We start from the raw sequence: 19,027 nt of genomic DNA on the forward strand, positions 1-19,027 counted from the left end.
GAATCCTGACACTATCAAACACACCCATATAAACAAATTCTGCACACTCTAAATTTAGGTTTCCCCTTGGCTAATCTAGGAAAGACACTAAGTATCCATTCCCACCATATAACCCTTAGGCTTTAACCACTATAAATTGGCAAAATCTAGAAATTACTTTGGTGTGTAAGCAGTTTTCTGAGTGTGACTTGGTGAATTTCCCTATGTCCAATTAATCTAATTATATATCTAGAGGTAAAGATGGAATGGTATCATGGGCAGGGCCAGTTTCACGGGCCTTTGACCATGCAGTCACACAAAGCATTGTGCTTCAGAGGGTCCCACACTTGGTTTAATGCTTTGCTGTTGCTTCCTTGAAATTCTCAATTTTTTAAATAACAGGCTGTGAATTGTCATTTTGCACTGGGGTCCTGCAAATCATGTAGCTGGTCCCGAGAGTGGAGCGTGAAGACAATTGGGCTCTTTACACACAGTAAGTATCTCAGGAAAGGCCATGTGCGGTCCTTAAGCAAGGTAAGGACAGCTTCATCAGACAGGGAGGGAGCTGCTGTTTCTGCTAGCAGGAAAGCCCAGTAGGGTTTATGAGTTGAGGGGAATTGGACTGAATATATCTATTAAGATTTTTGAGGTCCCCCTCATTTCAAGTGAGTTACTGAGATTTTTCTATGAGTTCTGGTAAGGCTATGACTTCAACCTAAGTTGCCCTACATCTGATGTTTGGCTTTGTTGGCTTTGTGGTTAAATAAATGGACTTTCTGGGGGTTTTGGCCATGGCTTAGGTCAAGAATTTTTTGTTTGTTTTGTTTTGTTTTCTTTTGAGATGGAGTCTCACTCTGTTGCCCAGGCTGGAGTGCAGTGGTACAATCTCGGCTCACTGCAGCTTCTGCCTCCCAGATTCAAGTGATTCTTCTGCCTTGGCCTCCTGAGTAGCTGGGACTACCTACCACCACGCCCTGTTAATTTCTGTATTTTTAACAGAGACAGGGTTTCACCATGTTGGCCAGGCTGGTCTCAAACTCCTGTAGGTCAAGAATTTAAACCCATGCTAGCTATGGCCCACATGCTGCTATCTTGATTTCTGGAAACTGCAGTTTGAAGATTCTAGACTCTACCTGGCTCTTGTTATGTGAGTTTGGAAGTCTCCTGGGCTCCTCGTGCCACAAAGGGAAAGTAAACAATGGCCTGGATCTCGGAGATAGTGTCCAGACAGGCTGGCTACAGTGAGTCAAGGTCTGAGTAATTATTAGAGTGTGAAGCATAATATATTTCTACAATTAACAGATGACAAGGGCAGCAGAAGATGACAGTGCAGCAGATAACAGGGGTCTGGGGAGTCCCCTTTGGCAGCAGATCTCAGTGTACTTTTCTGAAGACATCGATTAATGTCGCTGCTTGTCCCTTGTGAGGAGCCAGGCAGGAGAACACTGCTTTTCTGCAGGCGTGTTGAGAAACGGAAACCTCAGGGCGAGATGGGGTGAGGCCACATCCAGACAGGGACAGCAGAGCAGGCTTGAATTCAGGCTCCTCAATGCCCCAGGTGTTACTCACAGGCATTTCCCCAGAGGATCTAAATCGCTTTTCCAGGCCAAAGCTGGAAATCCTGAAATCTCCCTGACCCAAAAGAAACACTCATCATCTCACTGTTGTGGTTGAAATCGCCGCTCGTATTTATTGCAAAAGCAGAACAGAATGCACCTGTAGGGGTGCAGCTTCCACGGTTCTCCAAGCACGGGCTGTACATCACCCTTAGGCTGACCATTCCCTTGCAGGGGAGCAAAACTGCTTTGAGGAAATGTCCCCAGTAGGAATACACTAGAAGACGCACCTGCTATTACACCACGCTATGGAGAATACAGCTAATGAAGTGATGGCAGAAGCTTGGCTGGGTGAGTGCCCTGGGGTAAAAGTCTCTCTTCTGTCCAGTCCAGAGCAGAGCAGAGACTTCTCCCCCTTGGATAGCAGCCTGCCACCAAGACTCAAGCGGCATAAGACTCATCTCGCCAGACTGGCTGTCAGAACAAGAAGCACCCAGCTTTCCTACAGGCGGAAGAGTGGAAATCTGCGAGTGCCTGTCATTTCCGGTGTAGAGGACAGCATCACCAGGCCCTGCAGTGTCTGGGTGGTCTCTGGGGGACAGATCCTGATGAAGGGCCAGGAGCCTTTATCAGTGGAACAGCAGGGAAGGGCCCTTGTTGGGTTGAAAGGCCACGATCAGAAGATAACCCAGAAAAGGCCACTCAGTTGACTTCTTAATCACACAACTGGGACCTGCTCAAATGTGCCTGAGCCATAAGTATAGTGAATACTCTCATGTTTACTTATAGTACTGTCTTAAAAGTGTTCTTTCCGGAAAGGCGAAGAAGTGCTTCGGTGGTGTAAGGAACGGACATAAGGAGAAGTGCCCTGATGTACAGGTATTCCTATCGGAACAAGCAAGATTTTTTGGGGGAAAGTGTTTGTATAAAGAAGAGATTGGAATGGCTGGAATGAGCCCTTTGGGAGCCTGGCGGGGAGTGAGGTCACATCACCTGATCCCAATAGGTAAGGAGGTGTCTTTGCAGAAGTTCACAGCGTCTTGGGGCACCTCACTTTGAATTCAGAGACATTAGAAAACAATTACTGAGCAAACAAGAAGATAGCAGTGGCTGAGAGATTGCTCAGGTGCTCTCAATTTAGGAAGCAGTTTGATGACCCATGGCAGGCCGATCAAGGCAGTTGCCCCCGTGTTAACACGACCCATAGGTATCATCTTCATCTCGTCGTAGCTGGTGTTGGAAATCAGGTATAATTTATCTTGTTTAATTACCTGCTGCCCTGCTCCTAATTCAATTCCCTCCCCTGTGATGAGCTTATTAAGTCTTCACCTGCCTCCGCTGGAAGGAAAATGCTGGCTGGATAGGGAGGCCCTGCACGTGTTGATTTTCAGGCATCTCGGGTGCAAGGCCACCATCCCCTTCCAAAGATGTACAGTAAGGTGGCAGCAGGTTCGAGCACTAGCGTCAGCTCACTCATCAGGACTAGTGGTTGTTCTGGACTGGGGAGCTCAGAACCACCCTGATTTTCTTCTGAAATAAAGGCTAAGCACGTTGATGTCTTTTACACTAGAGATTCTAAAGTGTTCTCTCCCCAGTCAGGGTTCTTTCTAGGCCGCTCTGCAGGCGAGCACACAGCACTCAGGGATCCCGCTGATTCTGGACTGCCAGGCACTGTGTCTGGGATCAGGCCAGGAAGGGGCAGCGCGTGGGGTCTGACGTTGAGGCCAGCACCCAAGGGGAAAGCAAGCCTTGCATTTTATCCATTTACACTCTACCAAATGTGTGATTAAAAACAAAAACTCCTACAACTCTTGAAACAGCTGCATGTACAAAACCTCACTCATTCTCAATTACCGCCAGGATTGGCCCTGCACACCCGGCAGCCCCCGGGCCCATCACCCGCGCAGGTAGGGGGCGCGCACGGGCCCCCGGGCGTTGATGTGCGGCAGCGCGCCCGCCGCCAGCTTCTCACTGAGTTTCTGGTTCGCCAGCTCCAGGTGGCGGCCCTTCTTACGTGCCTGCCGCAAGGACCTCTTGACCTTTTTCACCCGCTCCCGGAGCTGTCGGTTGCGCTTCTCCAGGGTGGCCACTTTCTGCTGCAGTTTCTTGACGTGGTCCTCCTCCTCAAACAGGGCCTTCTGCACCGAGGAGCACATGAGCTGGAGGCAGAGAGCATGCAGAGAAGAGGTGAGTCCCAGAAATTGTGCTGGGGGCAGGGGAGTCCCAGAAGCTTCCCCAAGTGCTGACAGCAACACAGACCCCGATTCCCCACCCCAGGATGGGGATAAACCCCCGGATGTCCTTGACGGTGACATTCCCTGCCTTCCACCCTGTGAATCCCGCCCTGGCCTCAAATATAGAGCTTCCGTTTTGCTTTCCATACTTGGCTTCCTTGGAAGATGTCGTTTTCAAAGGATATTCTGAATTTTTGTCATGCATAGCAAAAAGGAAAGAGCCCCGCTTTGGTAAAAGACCAAAACCAGAAATGCACAGAGAAGGTGGACAGTCCCGGGGATGGGGGAGGAATCAGGTGACCTAATTAACAAAGGCTCTGATCAATGCTGGCCTGTCCGACTGAAGGGAGGGGTTCCCTTCCGCAAAATGGGGCTCTGCTCCCTTCAGCTGGGCTGGCCAAGCACACAGAAGGTGGATAGTTCACAGGAAAGAAAACATCAATATCTCTTAAACGTATTAAAAGATGCTTAGCCCCACTCATAATAACATAAAAAAAAAATGAAAGACACAGTGAATTACTCTTTCTCACATATTGGCAAAACTTCAGAGTCAGGATTTGGGAAAACAGGTGCTATCATACTGGGAGGAGAGGGTTGACTTCTATAAAAACCAATCTGGCTCTGTCAAAATAACTGCATATACCCTCTGATCTGGTAATTCTGGGACTCTCTCATATAAATACTCTCATATGTGCAAGCTGCCACATGTGCAAACATTATGGCATTACTAAAAGATTGGGAACAAAAATATCCATCAAGAGAGGTCTGGTTCATTAAATTATAGTGAATCTATACAATGCAAAGGTCTGCCGTTTTTAAAGGAATAAGACAGCTCCGTGTGAATGGTGGCGTAGCAATGTGTAAGTGGTGTTCATAGTGAAAAGCTGTGCAGAACAGTGTGTATAGTGTGATACCAAGAGTGTGAAATATGGCACCCGTCTGTGTCTGTTTAAATATGCATATACTAGCTCTGGAAGCATATGCAAGAAACGGGTAAGGATGGCCGTATCCAGGGAGCAGAGAGGACAGGAGTAAGAAGATTCATTTTCACTTTTGTACATTTTGAATTTTGTATTTCATAGGTTTGGCTGTGTCCCCACCCAAATCTCATCCTGAATTGTAGCTCTTATCATCTCCATGTGTCATGGGAGGGACCCAGTGGGAAGTAATGAAATCGTGAAGGTGGGTTTTTCCTGTGCTGTTGTCGTGACAGTGAGTAAGTCTCACGAGATCGGATGGTTTTAGAAAGGGCAGTTCCCCTGAACGCTCTATTGGCTGCCATCATGTCAGGACATGACTTTGAGCCTATTCACCTTCCACCACGATTGTGAGACCTCCCTAGCCATGTGGAACTGTGAGTCCATTAAACCTTTGTAAGTTACCCAGTCTCAGGTAGGTCTTTATTAGCAGTGTGAGAACAGGTTAATACAGTAATAAGGCTGGCATTTCCTTTATATATGTGTGAACCTATATATAAAAAGAGGTATTCTCATCTCCAGTCTTTCTCCTCCCACCCATTTTACCTCATCAAAAGCTACATTCCCAAAGAAAGACTTGAGCCTCAACTTTCCTCTTGCTTAGAAATCTCCATCAAGTCGGGCCGGGTGCGGTGGCCCACACCTGTAATCCCAGCACTTTAGGAGGCTGAGGTGGGTAGATCACGAGGTCGGGAAATCAAGACCATCCTGGCTAACACGGTGAAACCCCGTCTCTACTAAAAATAAAAAAAAATTAAAAAAAAAAAAAAAGCCAGGTGTGGTGGCAGATGCCTGTAGTCCCAGCTACTTGGGAGGCTAAGGCAGCAGAATGGCGTGAACCCGGGAGGTGGAGCTTACAGTGAACCGAGATTGCGCCACTGCACTCCAGCCTGGGTGACAGAGACTCCATCTTAAAAAAAATAAAAAATAAAATAAATAAATCTCCATCGAGCCCCACTATCTACACTGCAGTATGGTGGTGACTGGAGAAGAGCTCAGACCCTGAGGCCGGGCTGCTTTGGTTTCCAGTCCTGCCTCTTGCACTGACGAGTGACCTGAGACCTTGGGAAGCTTCCTAGGCTCAGAGTAGTGGACTCTGGGCTGCATTAGCCAGAACCCACTTCAGTACTAAAGGATTGATTTCCCCAGCTTCTTGGAGTGCTGCAGACTGATAGCCCTAAGCTGAGTCTCTCTCCGGAAACTGACCCTGGCCTAAGAGAGCTGCCCAAGGTCACAGCCCCTTCTTTAGAGCACCTGTATCCAATGACTGGTTGATACCGGTGTATGAAGACCAAGACCCCTCATCCCAACTTGGAAGATCTCTGAAGGGCAGTCCCCACTGCTGGGTGTCCTGGGGTAGGCTACAGCCTTTGTTGAGACTGGATCACAGGTCGATGTCTGCCTCCACCTGTTCTTGCTCTTTTCCTCCCCAGGTATTAATCCCAGGAGCATTCTTAAAAACACCACCTACACTTTTTTTTTTTTTTTTTTTTTTTGAGACCGAGTCTTGCTCTGTCGCCAGGCTGGAGTGCAGTGGTGTGATCTTGGCTCACTGCAACCTCCACCTCACGGGTTCAAGCAATTCTCCTGCCTCAGCCTCCCAAGTAGTAGCTGAGACTACAGGCATAAGCCATCAGGCCCGGCTCATTTTTTTGGTATTTTTGGTAGAGACGTGGTTTCACCATGTTGGCCAGTATGGTCTCGATCTCCTAACCTCGTGATCTGCCTGCCTCAGCCTCCCAAAGTGCTGGGATTACAGGCGTGAGCCACTGTACCCGGCCCACCTGCACCTCTTATTCCAAAGCCTCCATCTCAGGGAACCTGGCCACTCGCAATGGGATGATCATGGTTGTTGGATTCCATGAGTTAACTTGAAAAATGTTTAGAACCATGCCCTGGTGCACAGTAAATGTTCACTAACTGTTAGCTGTGATGATAGGATAGAGTCAAATCTAAAGCCTTTACCTTTTGTGATTGGACCCGGCCAACATCTCCAGTCTTACTGTTCTTCCTTCTGTTCCCACATTTTAGACCCAAGACACACTGGGTCCCACCCAGCTCTTCCTCCAACACATCTGCTTTCTCATCCCCAGAGGCTCTTCCTTCTGCCTGGAGTGCTGTTCTCCCCAGCTCCGCCTGGCCATCTTGGAAGCCCTCTGTGGTCCCCTCTCGCGATGCCTTCCACCGGGTTTCCGTGTGTATGTAATGTGTCCCCCTCTCCAGCCTCTAAGGCACGCTGTAGCTATTCACACCCACACACTAAGTACCTGGTGGCACTAGGAGAATGTGACTCAAGGGCCTTGACATTCACAAGTCACAAGCTCCTGAAGGCCTGGTTCACATTGATTTTTGCATCCTTGCTGCCCTGGCCATTTTAGGCCTACAGTTAAGAAAAAGGAGCCAAGTGGAATGTTCCAGTAATACCTGTCATTTAGTAAGAAACTCTGGGCTCCTGGGGAAGCTGCTGTTACAGGGGAGACCGTATGTGCAACACTGCCCTCTTCTGGCCAAAATGAGACCCCCCTCAAAAAGATGGAAGGTGGGCATGGGAAATTCCTGGGAGAACTGACAGTATTTCTATTGTCTTGTGGATAGATATTAGCTATGTAACTTAGGCTTTAATATGGCCAAGTACCAGGCTGAGCACTGTATATTGACACTCCCCCATTAAGTCATGAGTTTTCTACAAGTTATGGTAGATTCTTCAAGAACAAGACAAAAAAGTCCAGACAAAGTCCATGACAGCAAGAGTATTGGGGTTTTGGAAGGTTGCTTGCTCAAATTTTCAAAGAATAGAACCCAATAGTGGCTGTAACATAACATCAAAGAGGAGTTGAAGGCAGGCTCAATGACGGTCTTCGGAAGCTGCGTTTAAAAATCATGAAAAATAGAGGAGGATGCTGGGACTTGAGTGATCACGTGTTAAGAGTTCTAAGACACAACATTCTTCATAGTCAGCCCTCGACTATGGACACAGCTGTTCTTCAGGGGAGCAAGAGGATGAATTTCACCTCCAGCAAGACTTAGAGCCCAGACAAAAGGATGACCTTGACCCAGGCCGTAAAAACCAAGATGGAACAGAGGGACGCCTTGAAGTGCATCTGTGTGTGTATCTGGAGGGAGAGGATCACTGAGATGGGAATGATAAATACCCAAGCAAAGGTGAATGTGCAAAGGCAGATGGGATGAGTGGAGTTCCTTAGTGAACATGCCATTCTTTGGTCGTCATGGCCTCTAACATGGGTAGGGTTTGAGTAGGAGCAAAAGACATCAAAGGACTCTAGTAAGGTATCCGACGTGACCAACATAGCACAGCCATGACCCAGGAGAGCAGGCAGGTCTGTATCTCTGCAGCAAAGTGGGCCATGCCTCTGAGTAGGGGGAGCCTGTGTCATGTGAATTGTGGCTAACGCAAACCAAGCCACTGCCGATGGAGCGGATGAAGCCGGTGGAGCCCTCTGGCATCCCAACTATCACCTCAAAAGAAAATCCTGTGTTTAAGAAAGCAAGAATTTCTAGAGGAGAGCTGTGCTTTCCAAAATGTGTGTTTCTTTAAGAAACGCTCCTTTCTTTGGAATGCTTTCCAAATGAAATCCATCTCCTTTTAAAACTGCTTTAAAAAGAAAAAAAGGTCCAGACATGCTATTTGTTCATTTTACTTTGTGGTATTTTTTGGTAAACTGAGAAGAGCAGGGAAAAGCCAGGCCAAGCTGAAACAGGTACTGCCATATTTTCTTTGAAGAAGAACCAAAGAGAAAGTCCTACAGGGCAGCCCGAAGCAACAGACTCCTCACAGGCAGGCCCCGCTCGGGGCTGCAGCACTCAGCGCCTCCCAGGTGCTTGGGTACCTTCGGCATTCGCCTGTCCAGAGCTTTTCTCTGGAAGTTTCCATGTGGCCAACAGGATGCCTGCCTCAGGACAGATGGGAAGATTGCCCTGGGAGCCTGCTCTTTTATTTTCAAAAAGACAAACGTTAGGCTGGGATAGCCATTCTTCCTTATCTGTCTAAAATAACAGTTGTTAAAACCATCAAAGCACACATTGATTGTAGAAAAACATTTTTTAAAAATATAGGAGTAACAAAAGGAAAATCAAAATCAATGATTCTATGGTACAGAGATAATCACTGTGGACATTGTAATCTATTTCTTCCTAGTATTGTTTCTATGGGTGTAAATAGGTAACTATTTCAAAGAAAACTGGAGTCTTGCTGTTATTCGGTTTTCTGTTCTAATTTTTTTTCCCCTTTTCATTTTATCATGACTGTTTTCCAGTCATCGGTCTGTACACTTCCCATGAGTATTTCATGGGAGCTGGAGGAGGGAGCATCTGATGGTTTCACCTGGCCACGAGGACTAAATCACCAGGCAAGACTGGCTCACTAGGCCGGGCGTGGCAGCTCATGCCTGTAATCCCAGCGCTTTGGCAGGCTGAGGTGGGAGGACTGCTTGAGCCCAGGAGTTTGAGACACCAGCCTGGGAAACAGGGAGACCCCCATCTCTAAAAAATAAAAATAAAAAATAGCCCGGCATGGTGGTGCTCACCTGTGGTCCCAGCTACTTGGGAGGCTGAAGCTAGAGGATCACTTGAGCCTGGGAGTTCAAGGCTGCTGTGAGCCATGATTGCACCACTACACTCCAGCCTAAGTTACAGAGCAAAACTGACTCAGGCTCACTAGTTATTAATCCCCCTCTATCCTTAGGACCACAGGCCATCGGGGAGGGGTGGCAAGATAGGTGCTTATGCATCCATGAGACTGAGCGGCCTTAACATGGCCTTTTTTGGTCACCTGTCTCCAGTTACGGGACAAATCCGCGGAGAGCTCTTCACCCGGGTCTCTACCTGAAGTCTTCGTATAAGTTTTCTGGGTTCCCCGGGAAGCTCAGGTGTGACAAAGTTTCACAATCAACATCTTGAGCAGTTAAGGAATTATATCCATGATACCATCTAGAATCACCTCTGTCATTTCCGAACGGTTTGGCTTCCATGTATTCATTCATTCTGGCAAGAAGCATTTATTCTGTGCCTGGTGCTGTATGATGCAGAAAGTCTTCCCCAGTTATTCTGCAATATAGCAAGTTTGTATCAAGCTAAACAAAAAGACAGTACGTTTTTAAAAAACTATCTCATGGCACCAGATAGACCAAAGAGTCACCAAGAGGATTCTTGCCTTTCACAGCTGCTTTTAATTTAAATAACCACCTATAAAGACAAGACAAAGTGTACTTTCTGAAATGTAAAAATATAAGGGAAGAACAGTCCAAAAGCAACAACACAGATGAATAGCTTGCCTTTTTAACACTTTGTTCCTGTTCTCGGGATTCAAAAATGAGAAGGAAGGAAAAAGAAAACCCAGAGCAGTGATCAGGAAACGCTGGCCTATGGGCCACATCTGGCCCCCTGCCTGTTTTTGTGAATAAAGTTTTATTAGAACATAGCTATACTCATCAGTTTATGTTTTGTTTGTGGCAGCTGTTGTGCTACAATGGCAGAATTGAGTAGCTGCAACAGCTGATTCCACAAAACCTAAAATCTGGCCCTTTACAAGGAAGAGATGCTGAATCTTAATCTCAAGAGCGGCTCAAGGCAAACGGAGGTGGGAATTGGATGGGTTTGGAGGGCAGCTGGTCTATAGGCAAAGAATGGATGAAGGGCAAAGGTACTGAAAAAAACACCTGGTGCCAGAGACTCCCAAGAACCTCACTGCCCACATCTCACCCCTTTCCCACCATGTTCAGACGCTGGTTTGTGATGATGGCTTTGGCTGCCAGGTCATGGTTCAAGGTCTCCATGATCCTTGTTAAAGGTCCCATTGACTCCATCTCAATGTACTGCAGCCAATGTTTGCAACTGGCTCCAGGTGGAAATTAACAAACCAGCTCTTCCCAACACGACTGACCAACTGTTTCTAAAATGCATCCCTTGACATGGGACAGATGCGCCTAGAGCCTGCCCCTGTGCCCTGCTTGGGAACATCAACTCTCAGTGTGGAGAAGGGTCTGTAGGGTATTGCTGTGGTCCTGCAGTTGGTTAACTCTGAAAAGTTGACATGGCGCTGTGTTTTCTGACCCAGTGGAGGGCAGAGGCCAAGATTCCTTCATCATCTGCGTGATTCAGGGACTCTGGGGAGCTTGATGGGAAGCCACTGGGCCTCCACCCATGTCCTCCACAGTGTCTTTTGGCCTTTTCCATAAACAGGTTGGGAATGCAGCTTTGTTCCTCCATCCTTTAAAACCCTTTAGAGACAGAGATCTGTGAGGAGGTGGGCGGAGAGCCACGTCCATGCGGAACAGTTTCCTGAATGACTAGACAGGACCAGGCTGAAGGATGCCCAGAGCTGCTGAGAAAACTCCCAAAGCTGGGAAGTGACAGCAGGGCAGTTCTTCCGAGGACTGTCTGGAGGGACAACCTGAGATGCCTCTGGCTGCGTGTGGCTTGGCAGCTCGTTCTCTGCTCCACCCAAAGTCAAAAGAGCTGCGTCCCTGGTGCCAAGAGCCCAAACCAAGGGAACGCTCATGCCCAGGCTGTGGCTGGAGGGGAGGCAAATTAAGAGGAGGGTGGAGATGGATCAGGGAAGAGGTTGGGCAGGAGTTCTCTTTCCATGAGGCAGCACCCGGCCTAGCTGGGCCGGGCCATGGCAGCCTCTCTTGCGTCCGCTTCCTGATGCTGCTCAGGGAGGAGGCAGCCAGGCAGCATGGGTAGGAAGGGGTTTTGGAGTTAGGCAACTCTGGGACTGAATTCTGCCTTAAAGGATTCCACACTCCACGTACCCAGATACCTGTTAGAATCCACGGTTCAGGGAGCCCACTCAACCCCACCATCGGGCAGTGGGGTGTCCCTTAAGTCAATGAACCTGTCTTGGCTCAAGTCACCTCATGTGTACAATGGGCCTAATAATGCCTCTTCCCTAGAACTGCTCTGAAGATGAAATCAGATGATAAGGGTAAAGCATCTGATGTGGCACCTGGTGTAGGATGAAGGACACACGAAGCTTTTGTGATTGTTGTGCGCCTGAGCTTGACCTTTGCTGCTGGAATTCCTCTCTCACCATACTAGGTCCTCTTGAGTGTCTTATGATTTTTTGCATCTAATTCCTTCCACTAATCTCTGCTCACCCACAGCTCACACCTTAACCAAATGACGACATTCTACTTCTCCAAGTCTTGGTTCAAGAGTCACCTCCTCTGTGACGCCTCCCTGGTTCCTCCTGAAGTCTTCCTATAAGGAAGAGCCCTGTCATCTTTTCCTGGTTCCACTGTCAAGTTTATCACATAGGGCTCTAACTGTTGGCTAGCCTGACTCTCTCCCAGACTGAGTCCCTTGAACACAACGGCTCCATCTTTTCATTCTTGCATCTACACTTAGCATGCAGTAAGCACTTTTAAGAAATGGATAAAGGGATGCAGGTTGAAATAGAAGCAAGTCATTTTCATGACTCAAAAATGGACAACCAGTGAAGAAGCTGGAGCTACCTTTTAATGCTGGGGTTGGATTCACCATCATCCCTGTGAAGCTCCATTTCCCAGGAATAAAGTTAGTTTTGCCAGGTGTGGTGGCTCACACCTGTAATCCCAGCACTTTGGGAGGCTGAGGCGGGAGGATCACTTGAGGTCAGGAGTTTGAGACCAGCCTGGCCAACAATGGCAAAACCCCATCTCTACTAAAAATACAAAAATTAGGCAGGTGTGGTGGTGGGCACCTGTACTCCCAGCTATTCAGGAGGCTGAGGCAGGAGAATCGCTTGACCCGGGAGGAGGAGTTTGCAGTGAGCCGAGATCGCACCGCTGCACTCCAGCCTGGGCGACAGAGCAAGACTGTCTCAAAGAAAAAAGAAGAAAGTTAGTTTTGACCATTTGTTCTGGTAAGATCTGGGAGCTAGATTTAAGGAGCCCTGAACTTGGTGCATTTTCCTTACTTTCTTTTCTGCCTGCCCCCACCTGCCCATCCCCTGCTGACTAGGTTATTTTGTACATCCCCATACGAAATCCCTTAAGAATTGCGGGACATGACGCAGATGAAAAAAGAAATCCATTTTGGGAGGGGAGATGCTAGATGATGGAAAACCTGGGTAAATGCAGGAGAAGGGATCACATTTCAGAAGCTGGGGCCAGGGCCAGCCCTGCTGAGAGTTGGATTGCAGTAGCAGCTGGATGTGGGAAGGGAGGGTGGGGGGGACAAGATCTTAAATGGCCAGGGGTTAAGTCCTGTTGATGGCCCATGATTAAAACCAGGAAACACTGAGCTGTCTTGGGTGAATTGCCTGCCATGAGAGGAAAGGGGGGTTTATTAGCTAAGTTCCACTACAGAGATCATAAAGCCATGTCTTCAGATAAATCTACTACAAAGGTTTCCCAAAGTGGAGTCTCCAGGACACTCATTTCATGAGATGTTTACATGGGGACCAAAAGGGTGGCTCTGGTTAAAAAAGGTTCAGGAATGCTGCATATTATGGCTTCCTCTCTAATGTAATGCTTAGGATCAGCTGTGCACATTGGTCCAGCATTAAACCTCCCTAACTTTGTTTTACCCCAAATCTCCTTGGCCTCTGGTGGAGATCTCCAACACGCAGCAAGAATAGACAACAAGAGTGAGTGTCTAGGCTGCTCAGTTATGAGCAGCCTCCTGTGTTTCTCCCAGGGAGTTTTGCAAACATTTTCTCTTGTCTGTGATACAAAGAAGCCTGGGAAACACTAGGTCAAGGAATACTCTCTCAATCCTTTTTCTAGAACTAGCAAGGGCTAGAAGGGTACTGAAATCACCCTTGGCTAAGAACTGTGATTTTTTGTTTTTGTTTTAGAGACGGAGTTTCAGTCTTGCCCAGGCTGGAGTGCAGTGGTGCGATCTCGGCTCCCAGGTTCAAGCAATTCTCCTGCCTCAGCCTCCCAGGTAGCTGGGACTACAGGCGCCCGCCACCACACCTGGCTAATTTTTGTACTTTGAGTAGAGACGGTGTTTCACTATGTTGGCCAGGCTGGTCTCAAACTCCGGACCTCGTGATCCGTCTGCCTTGGCCTCCCAAAGTGCTAGGATTACAGGTGTGAGCCACTGGGCCTGGCCAGAACTGTGATTTCTTAATGCTGACCACTGTCCATGGTGAGTGCAGAGAAGGCATCCAGGTGAAGTGGGAAGGAAGATGTTCTACTTTTTGTTTTTTAGGTTCCCAGAAAATCCACATCACAGTGGCTGGGGCACTGGTCTAGGTGCAAGGCTCCATCTACCTGGTGTCCTTGGACACTCACGGTCCTGTGAGTTACAGCATCTGAAAGACATCTTCCAACCTTGGATGCCTCTGCTTGTTTGGTCAAAGCCTCCTTGGGGGCCCCTCAGTCCTTAGCCAGTCACGGCCAGTTAATTCTCTCCCATGAAAACAGCAGGAGGGCTATGAGGGCACTACAGCCTGGCTGATGCAGGCTTCCTTTGGGAAGGAAGAGTGCCATTCATGGTCTCTGGAATCTCGGGTTTCTGTAAAGATAAAGAGGTGACCATTGGCCCTCTGATGTGTGCTTAGCTTCTGTGGCATCCCAGGCTACAGGGGAGGAAGGGCAAAAGGACCTCATGATGTCTTCTCCCCACCATCCCCAGCAGTTGACCGGTGGCTGCCAGTGGGGTACCTGGGGGCCGTGCTTTTTCCTGCCCCGACCATGGAGTGTGGGTATGCCAGCCCTGGCTGAGTGAGGTACACTGAGCCCCCCATCAGCGATTTAAGCTCCATGTCTTGAGTATTTGCTATTGCCCAAGGGAAGAATAGGTCATCGGTCCAGTCAAAGCTTACCCCTTGCTCTGTGGACCTCTGTGCTTGGTCCTGGAAGGGCTCTGAAGTCAGGCTGTCCCTTCCGACGTCAGGGCAAAGCAATGAGGCTGTGGAGAGTGGAAGGCTGAACCACGGACTGAGGCTGTGGAGAGTGGAAGGCTGAACCACGGACTGAGGCTGTGGAGAGTGGAAGGCTGAACCACGGACTGAGGCTGTGGAGAGTGGAAGGCTGAACCACGGACTGAGGCTGTGGAGAGTGGAAGGCGGAACCACGGACTGAGGCTGTGGAGAGTGGAAGGCGGAACCACGGACTGAGGCTGTGGAGAGTGGAAGGCGGAACCACGGACTGAGGCTGTGGAGAGTGGAAGGCGGAACCACGGACTGAGGCTGTGGAGAGTGGAAGGCGGAACCACGGACTGAGGCTGTGGAGAGTGGAAGGCGGAACCACGGACTGAGGCTGTGGAGAGTGGAAGGCGGAACCACGGACTGAGGCTGTGGAGAGTGGAAGGCGGAACCACGGACTGAGGCTGTGGAGAGTGGAAGGCGGAACCACGGACTGAGGCTGTGGAGAGTGGAAGGCTGAACCACGGACTGAGGCTGTGGAGAGTGGAAGGCTGAAGCTGAACCATGGACTAACAGTGCAGGGTACCAGGTCCCCCGAGGAGGGGGATCCTAGACAGGCACTGACCCAGAGCCAAAGCTGTCCTGCTCCCTCCCCATTGGTGCTGTCTACCTGACCCATCTCTAATCTAGTGCTGGTTTCCATGGGGTACTTTTCAGGGTCTAGGCTATTAGGTAATTAGGGGCCAGTCTCCAGCTCTTCAACTGAAAAAGGCAGTGAAAGGCCAGGCTCCACCTTCTTCCTGAGGGCTGGGGCGTGTGCCTGGTATCCTCAGTACTGGCTGAAAACCCCAAGGGCTCCTGGCCATCTGCCCTCCTGGGGAATGCGATGGGAATTTATGAGCTGTGATCGTGTTCGTGTTTACTTCTCAGAGACTGATGACTTGTCCACACAGCCACATCCAGGGCCTGCTTCAGCTAAGAGTCTGTTTATTTGGGAGAACTTATCAAACCCAGACACAGGTTTTTTTCTGCTACTGAACCAAGACAGGTGGCCCTAGAGCTGACTCTCCTTGGATTGGAAAGAGCCGGGGGTGCGATTTAGTAAGACCTTGCTTCAAATGTGGTTGTGCCGCTTGCTATGTAGCTGTTTTCCTTTTTAAAGCAGAGATACTAATAATGAGAAAAAGTATGGTGTATTTGGTATGCCTTAAAGCCATTCAATGTCGACTGCAGTTGTTGCTACATATTGTCAGACTCAGTCAATAACCATATGTCCCCAAATAAATTCTCAGTTAATATTTTATTTGGTAAAAATATTATTGGAAAACCTATAAACAACAGATGACAAGCACAATGATACGTGTTTCTGCCAATTCAAGGATTGTCCTTCCTGGCTTGGTTACTGGCACAAGTCCTTGCAAACTTGCAAGTTTCAATAACTAGTCAGAGCAAAAAAAAAAAAAAAAAAATTTTTTTGACATAGAGTCTTGCTCCGTTGCCCAGGCTAAAATATAGTGGCACGATCTTGGCTCACTGCAGCCTCCACCTCCCAGGTTCAAGCAATTCTTCTGCCTCAGCCTCCTGAGTAGCTGGGACTACAGGCGCCCGCCACCATCCCCGGCTAATTTTTTGTATTTTTAGTAGAGACGGGGTTTCACCATGTTGGCCAAGCTGGTCTCAAACTCCTGACCTCCAGTGATCGACCTGCCTCGGCCTCCCAAAGTGCTGGGGTTATGGGTGTGAGCCACAGAGCCCGGCCAAGGGCAAAATTTATATGTGGAAGGCAGCAGATTACAGAATCCTCCCCAGTGCATAGTTGCGGTCAGCCCCTGTGACATGAATATTATCTGTGAGAATTTTAAATATGTCTGAATTACTGTTCCATTCTATAAATGACCACAGTTATTCTTAGTGACTTCTTCAACAGTTTGCTGTTCCATGTTTCTGGAAGGCCATTTCATGACTCTGCAAGGCAGGTTCATTCTCATCCTGGTTCCTGTGTCACCTCCGCAGATATGTTCCCTTGTCACCCCATAAGTCACCTCTCCTAATGAGGCCATTTCATAACCCTTCTTCTCTTCAGTGGCTTATAACATTGTTGGATTTCCTTATGAATGGCTCATTTGTTCTTTCTTCCACTAGACTAAAAATCTCTTGTTTTTACTGCCATAGCCCTAGAGTCTAATACTGTGCCTGACACACAGTAAGTACTCAACAGAGTCACTGCCCAATGAAATAACACATTGTAAAACTAATGCATGCTAATGGTTTTTTGAACATTATAAACTAATGAGAAATGGGAAAAAGTCACCTATAATCTCATCACTCAAAACTAGCATTTCTATTTTACTGGCATGATTTCTTAAACCTGGTTATAAACACTATATTTAACATTTTAAAAATATTTAAATTGACAAAATTTATATATATATTGAATGTGTACAACATGATCTGAAATATGTATACACTGAAATGGCTAATTAACAGATGTATTACCTTACCATTTTTTTTTTTGTGGTGAGAACACTTAAAATCTCCTTTTAACAATTTTCAAATACACATTGTATCATTATTAACTGTAGCCACCATGATGCCCATTAGATCTCTTGAAGTTATTCCTCGTAACTGAAACATTGTACCCTTTAACCAGCGTCTTCCAATATCTCCTTCCAAGTCTCTGGTAACCGCTATTCTACTTTTTGGTTCTTTTAGCTCATTTCCTTTCGATTCTACATTTAAATATTAATAAGATCCTATGTACTGGTGCCTGGCTTATTTCACTCAATATCCTCCAGTTTCATCCATTTTGTCACAAATAACAGTATATCCTTTTTTAAGGGTGCATAGTATTCCATTGAGTATATACACATCATGTTCTTTATCGATTCTTTCATTAACAGACACTTAGTTTGATTCCCTATCTCAACTATTGTAAATAATGCTTCAGTGAACATGGGAGTGTAGATATCTCTTTGACATACTGACTTTGGATGTATACCCAGTAGTGAGATTGCTGGATCATATAGTAGTTCTGTTCTTAATTTTTTGAGAAACCTCCATACAATTTTCCATAATTACTAATTTACATTCCCACCAAGTGCACAAGGGTTCCCTTTACTCCACATCCTCACCAACACTTGTCTTTTGTCTTTTTGATAGTAGCCATTCTAACAGTTGTGAGATGATATCTCATATTCATTTTAATTTGCATGTCCCTGATTAGTGGTGTTGAACGTGTCTAAATATACCTGTTGGTCATTTGTATGTTGTCTAGAGGTCTATTTAGGTCCTTTGCCCATTTTTTAATCGGGTTATTGGCTTTCTTGCTGTTGGGTGTTTGGTTTCTTTTGGTTATTAACCCTTTATTAGATGTGTGGTGTGTAAGTATTTTCTTCCATTTTATAAGTTGTCTTTTCACTCTGTTGATCATTTCCTCTGCTGGACAGGAGCCTTTTACTTTGATGTGATCCTATTTGCATCTTTTCCCTTTAGTTGCTTATGCTTTTGTGGCCATACCCAAAAAATGTTTGCCCAGACCAGTGTCATGAAGCTCTGCCCCTGTGTTTTCTTCTGGTAGTTTACAGTTTCAGGTCTACGTTTAAGTCTTTAAACATTGAGTTGATTTTTGTATATGGTGTGAGATGAGGGCCTAATTTCATTCTCTGCACATGGATACTCAGTTTTTCCGGCACCATTTACTGAAGAGACTGTCCTCTCCCCGTTGCCTGTCTTGGCATCTCTGTTGAAAATCCGTTGAACATACACATGGATTTATTTCTTGGCACTCTATTCTGTTCCATTGGTAGATTTCTGTTTTTAGGCCAGTGCCATCCCACTTTGATTACTATTGCTGTATAGTATATTTTGAAATCAGATAGTACAGTGCTTCTTTTTTTCCCCTCAAGATTGCCTGGCTATTCAAGGTCTTTTGTGGCTCCATATGAATTTTATGATTCTATATCTGTGAAAAATTCCATTGAGATTTTGATGGGGATTGCATTGAATCTGTAGATCACTCTGGTAGTATAGACACTTTAACAATATTCTTCTAATCTATGAGCATGGGATATCTTCCCATTTATTTGTATCTTCAGTTTTTTCCATCAGTGTCTTACAGTTTTCAATGTACAGTGGTTTCACCATTTTGGTTAAGTTTATTCCTGAGTATGTTATTATTTTGTAACTATTGTAAATAGGATTGTTTTATTGATTTCTTTTCCAGATAATTCATTGTTAGTGCATATAAATACTACTGATTTTTGTGTGTTGATTTTGTATCCTCAGACTTTACTGAATTTGTTTATTAGCTCTAACAGTTTTGGGTGGACTCTTTGGGTTCTTTTTGTGTGTAAGATCATGCCATTACACACAGGGACAATTTGACTTCTTCCTTTCCAATTTGGATGCCCTTTATTTCCTTCTCTTGCCTAGCTGCTCTGCATAGGACTTCCAGTACTGTGTTGAATA

The 19,027-nt window shown here is 46.8% G+C and overlaps 1 protein-coding gene across 3 annotated transcripts in view; it reads right to left on the minus strand.

Moving 5' to 3' along the window:
* Positions 1–1,643: 1,643 nt before the first annotated feature.
* The window catches only part of CCDC3 (coiled-coil domain containing 3), a 101,841-nt gene continuing 84,457 nt past the window's right edge, over positions 1,644–19,027 (minus strand). Inside the window, exons 3-4 of one of the 3 annotated variants that reach the window (XR_013397665.1) lie at positions 14,519–14,744; positions 1,644–3,694 (exon numbers count right to left, since the gene is read on the minus strand). Coding sequence is in view for 2 of the 3 variants with exons in the window: in XM_077944919.1 (XP_077801045.1) it covers positions 3,431–3,694; positions 14,519–14,674 (420 nt within the window). In the remaining variant the exon portion in view is untranslated. 3 annotated transcript variants of the gene reach the window in all.

The sequence above is a fragment of the Macaca mulatta genome, chromosome 9 (genome assembly GCF_049350105.2).
Source record: "Macaca mulatta isolate MMU2019108-1 chromosome 9, T2T-MMU8v2.0, whole genome shotgun sequence".
In the NCBI taxonomy this organism is placed as follows: Eukaryota; Metazoa; Chordata; class Mammalia; order Primates; family Cercopithecidae; genus Macaca; species Macaca mulatta.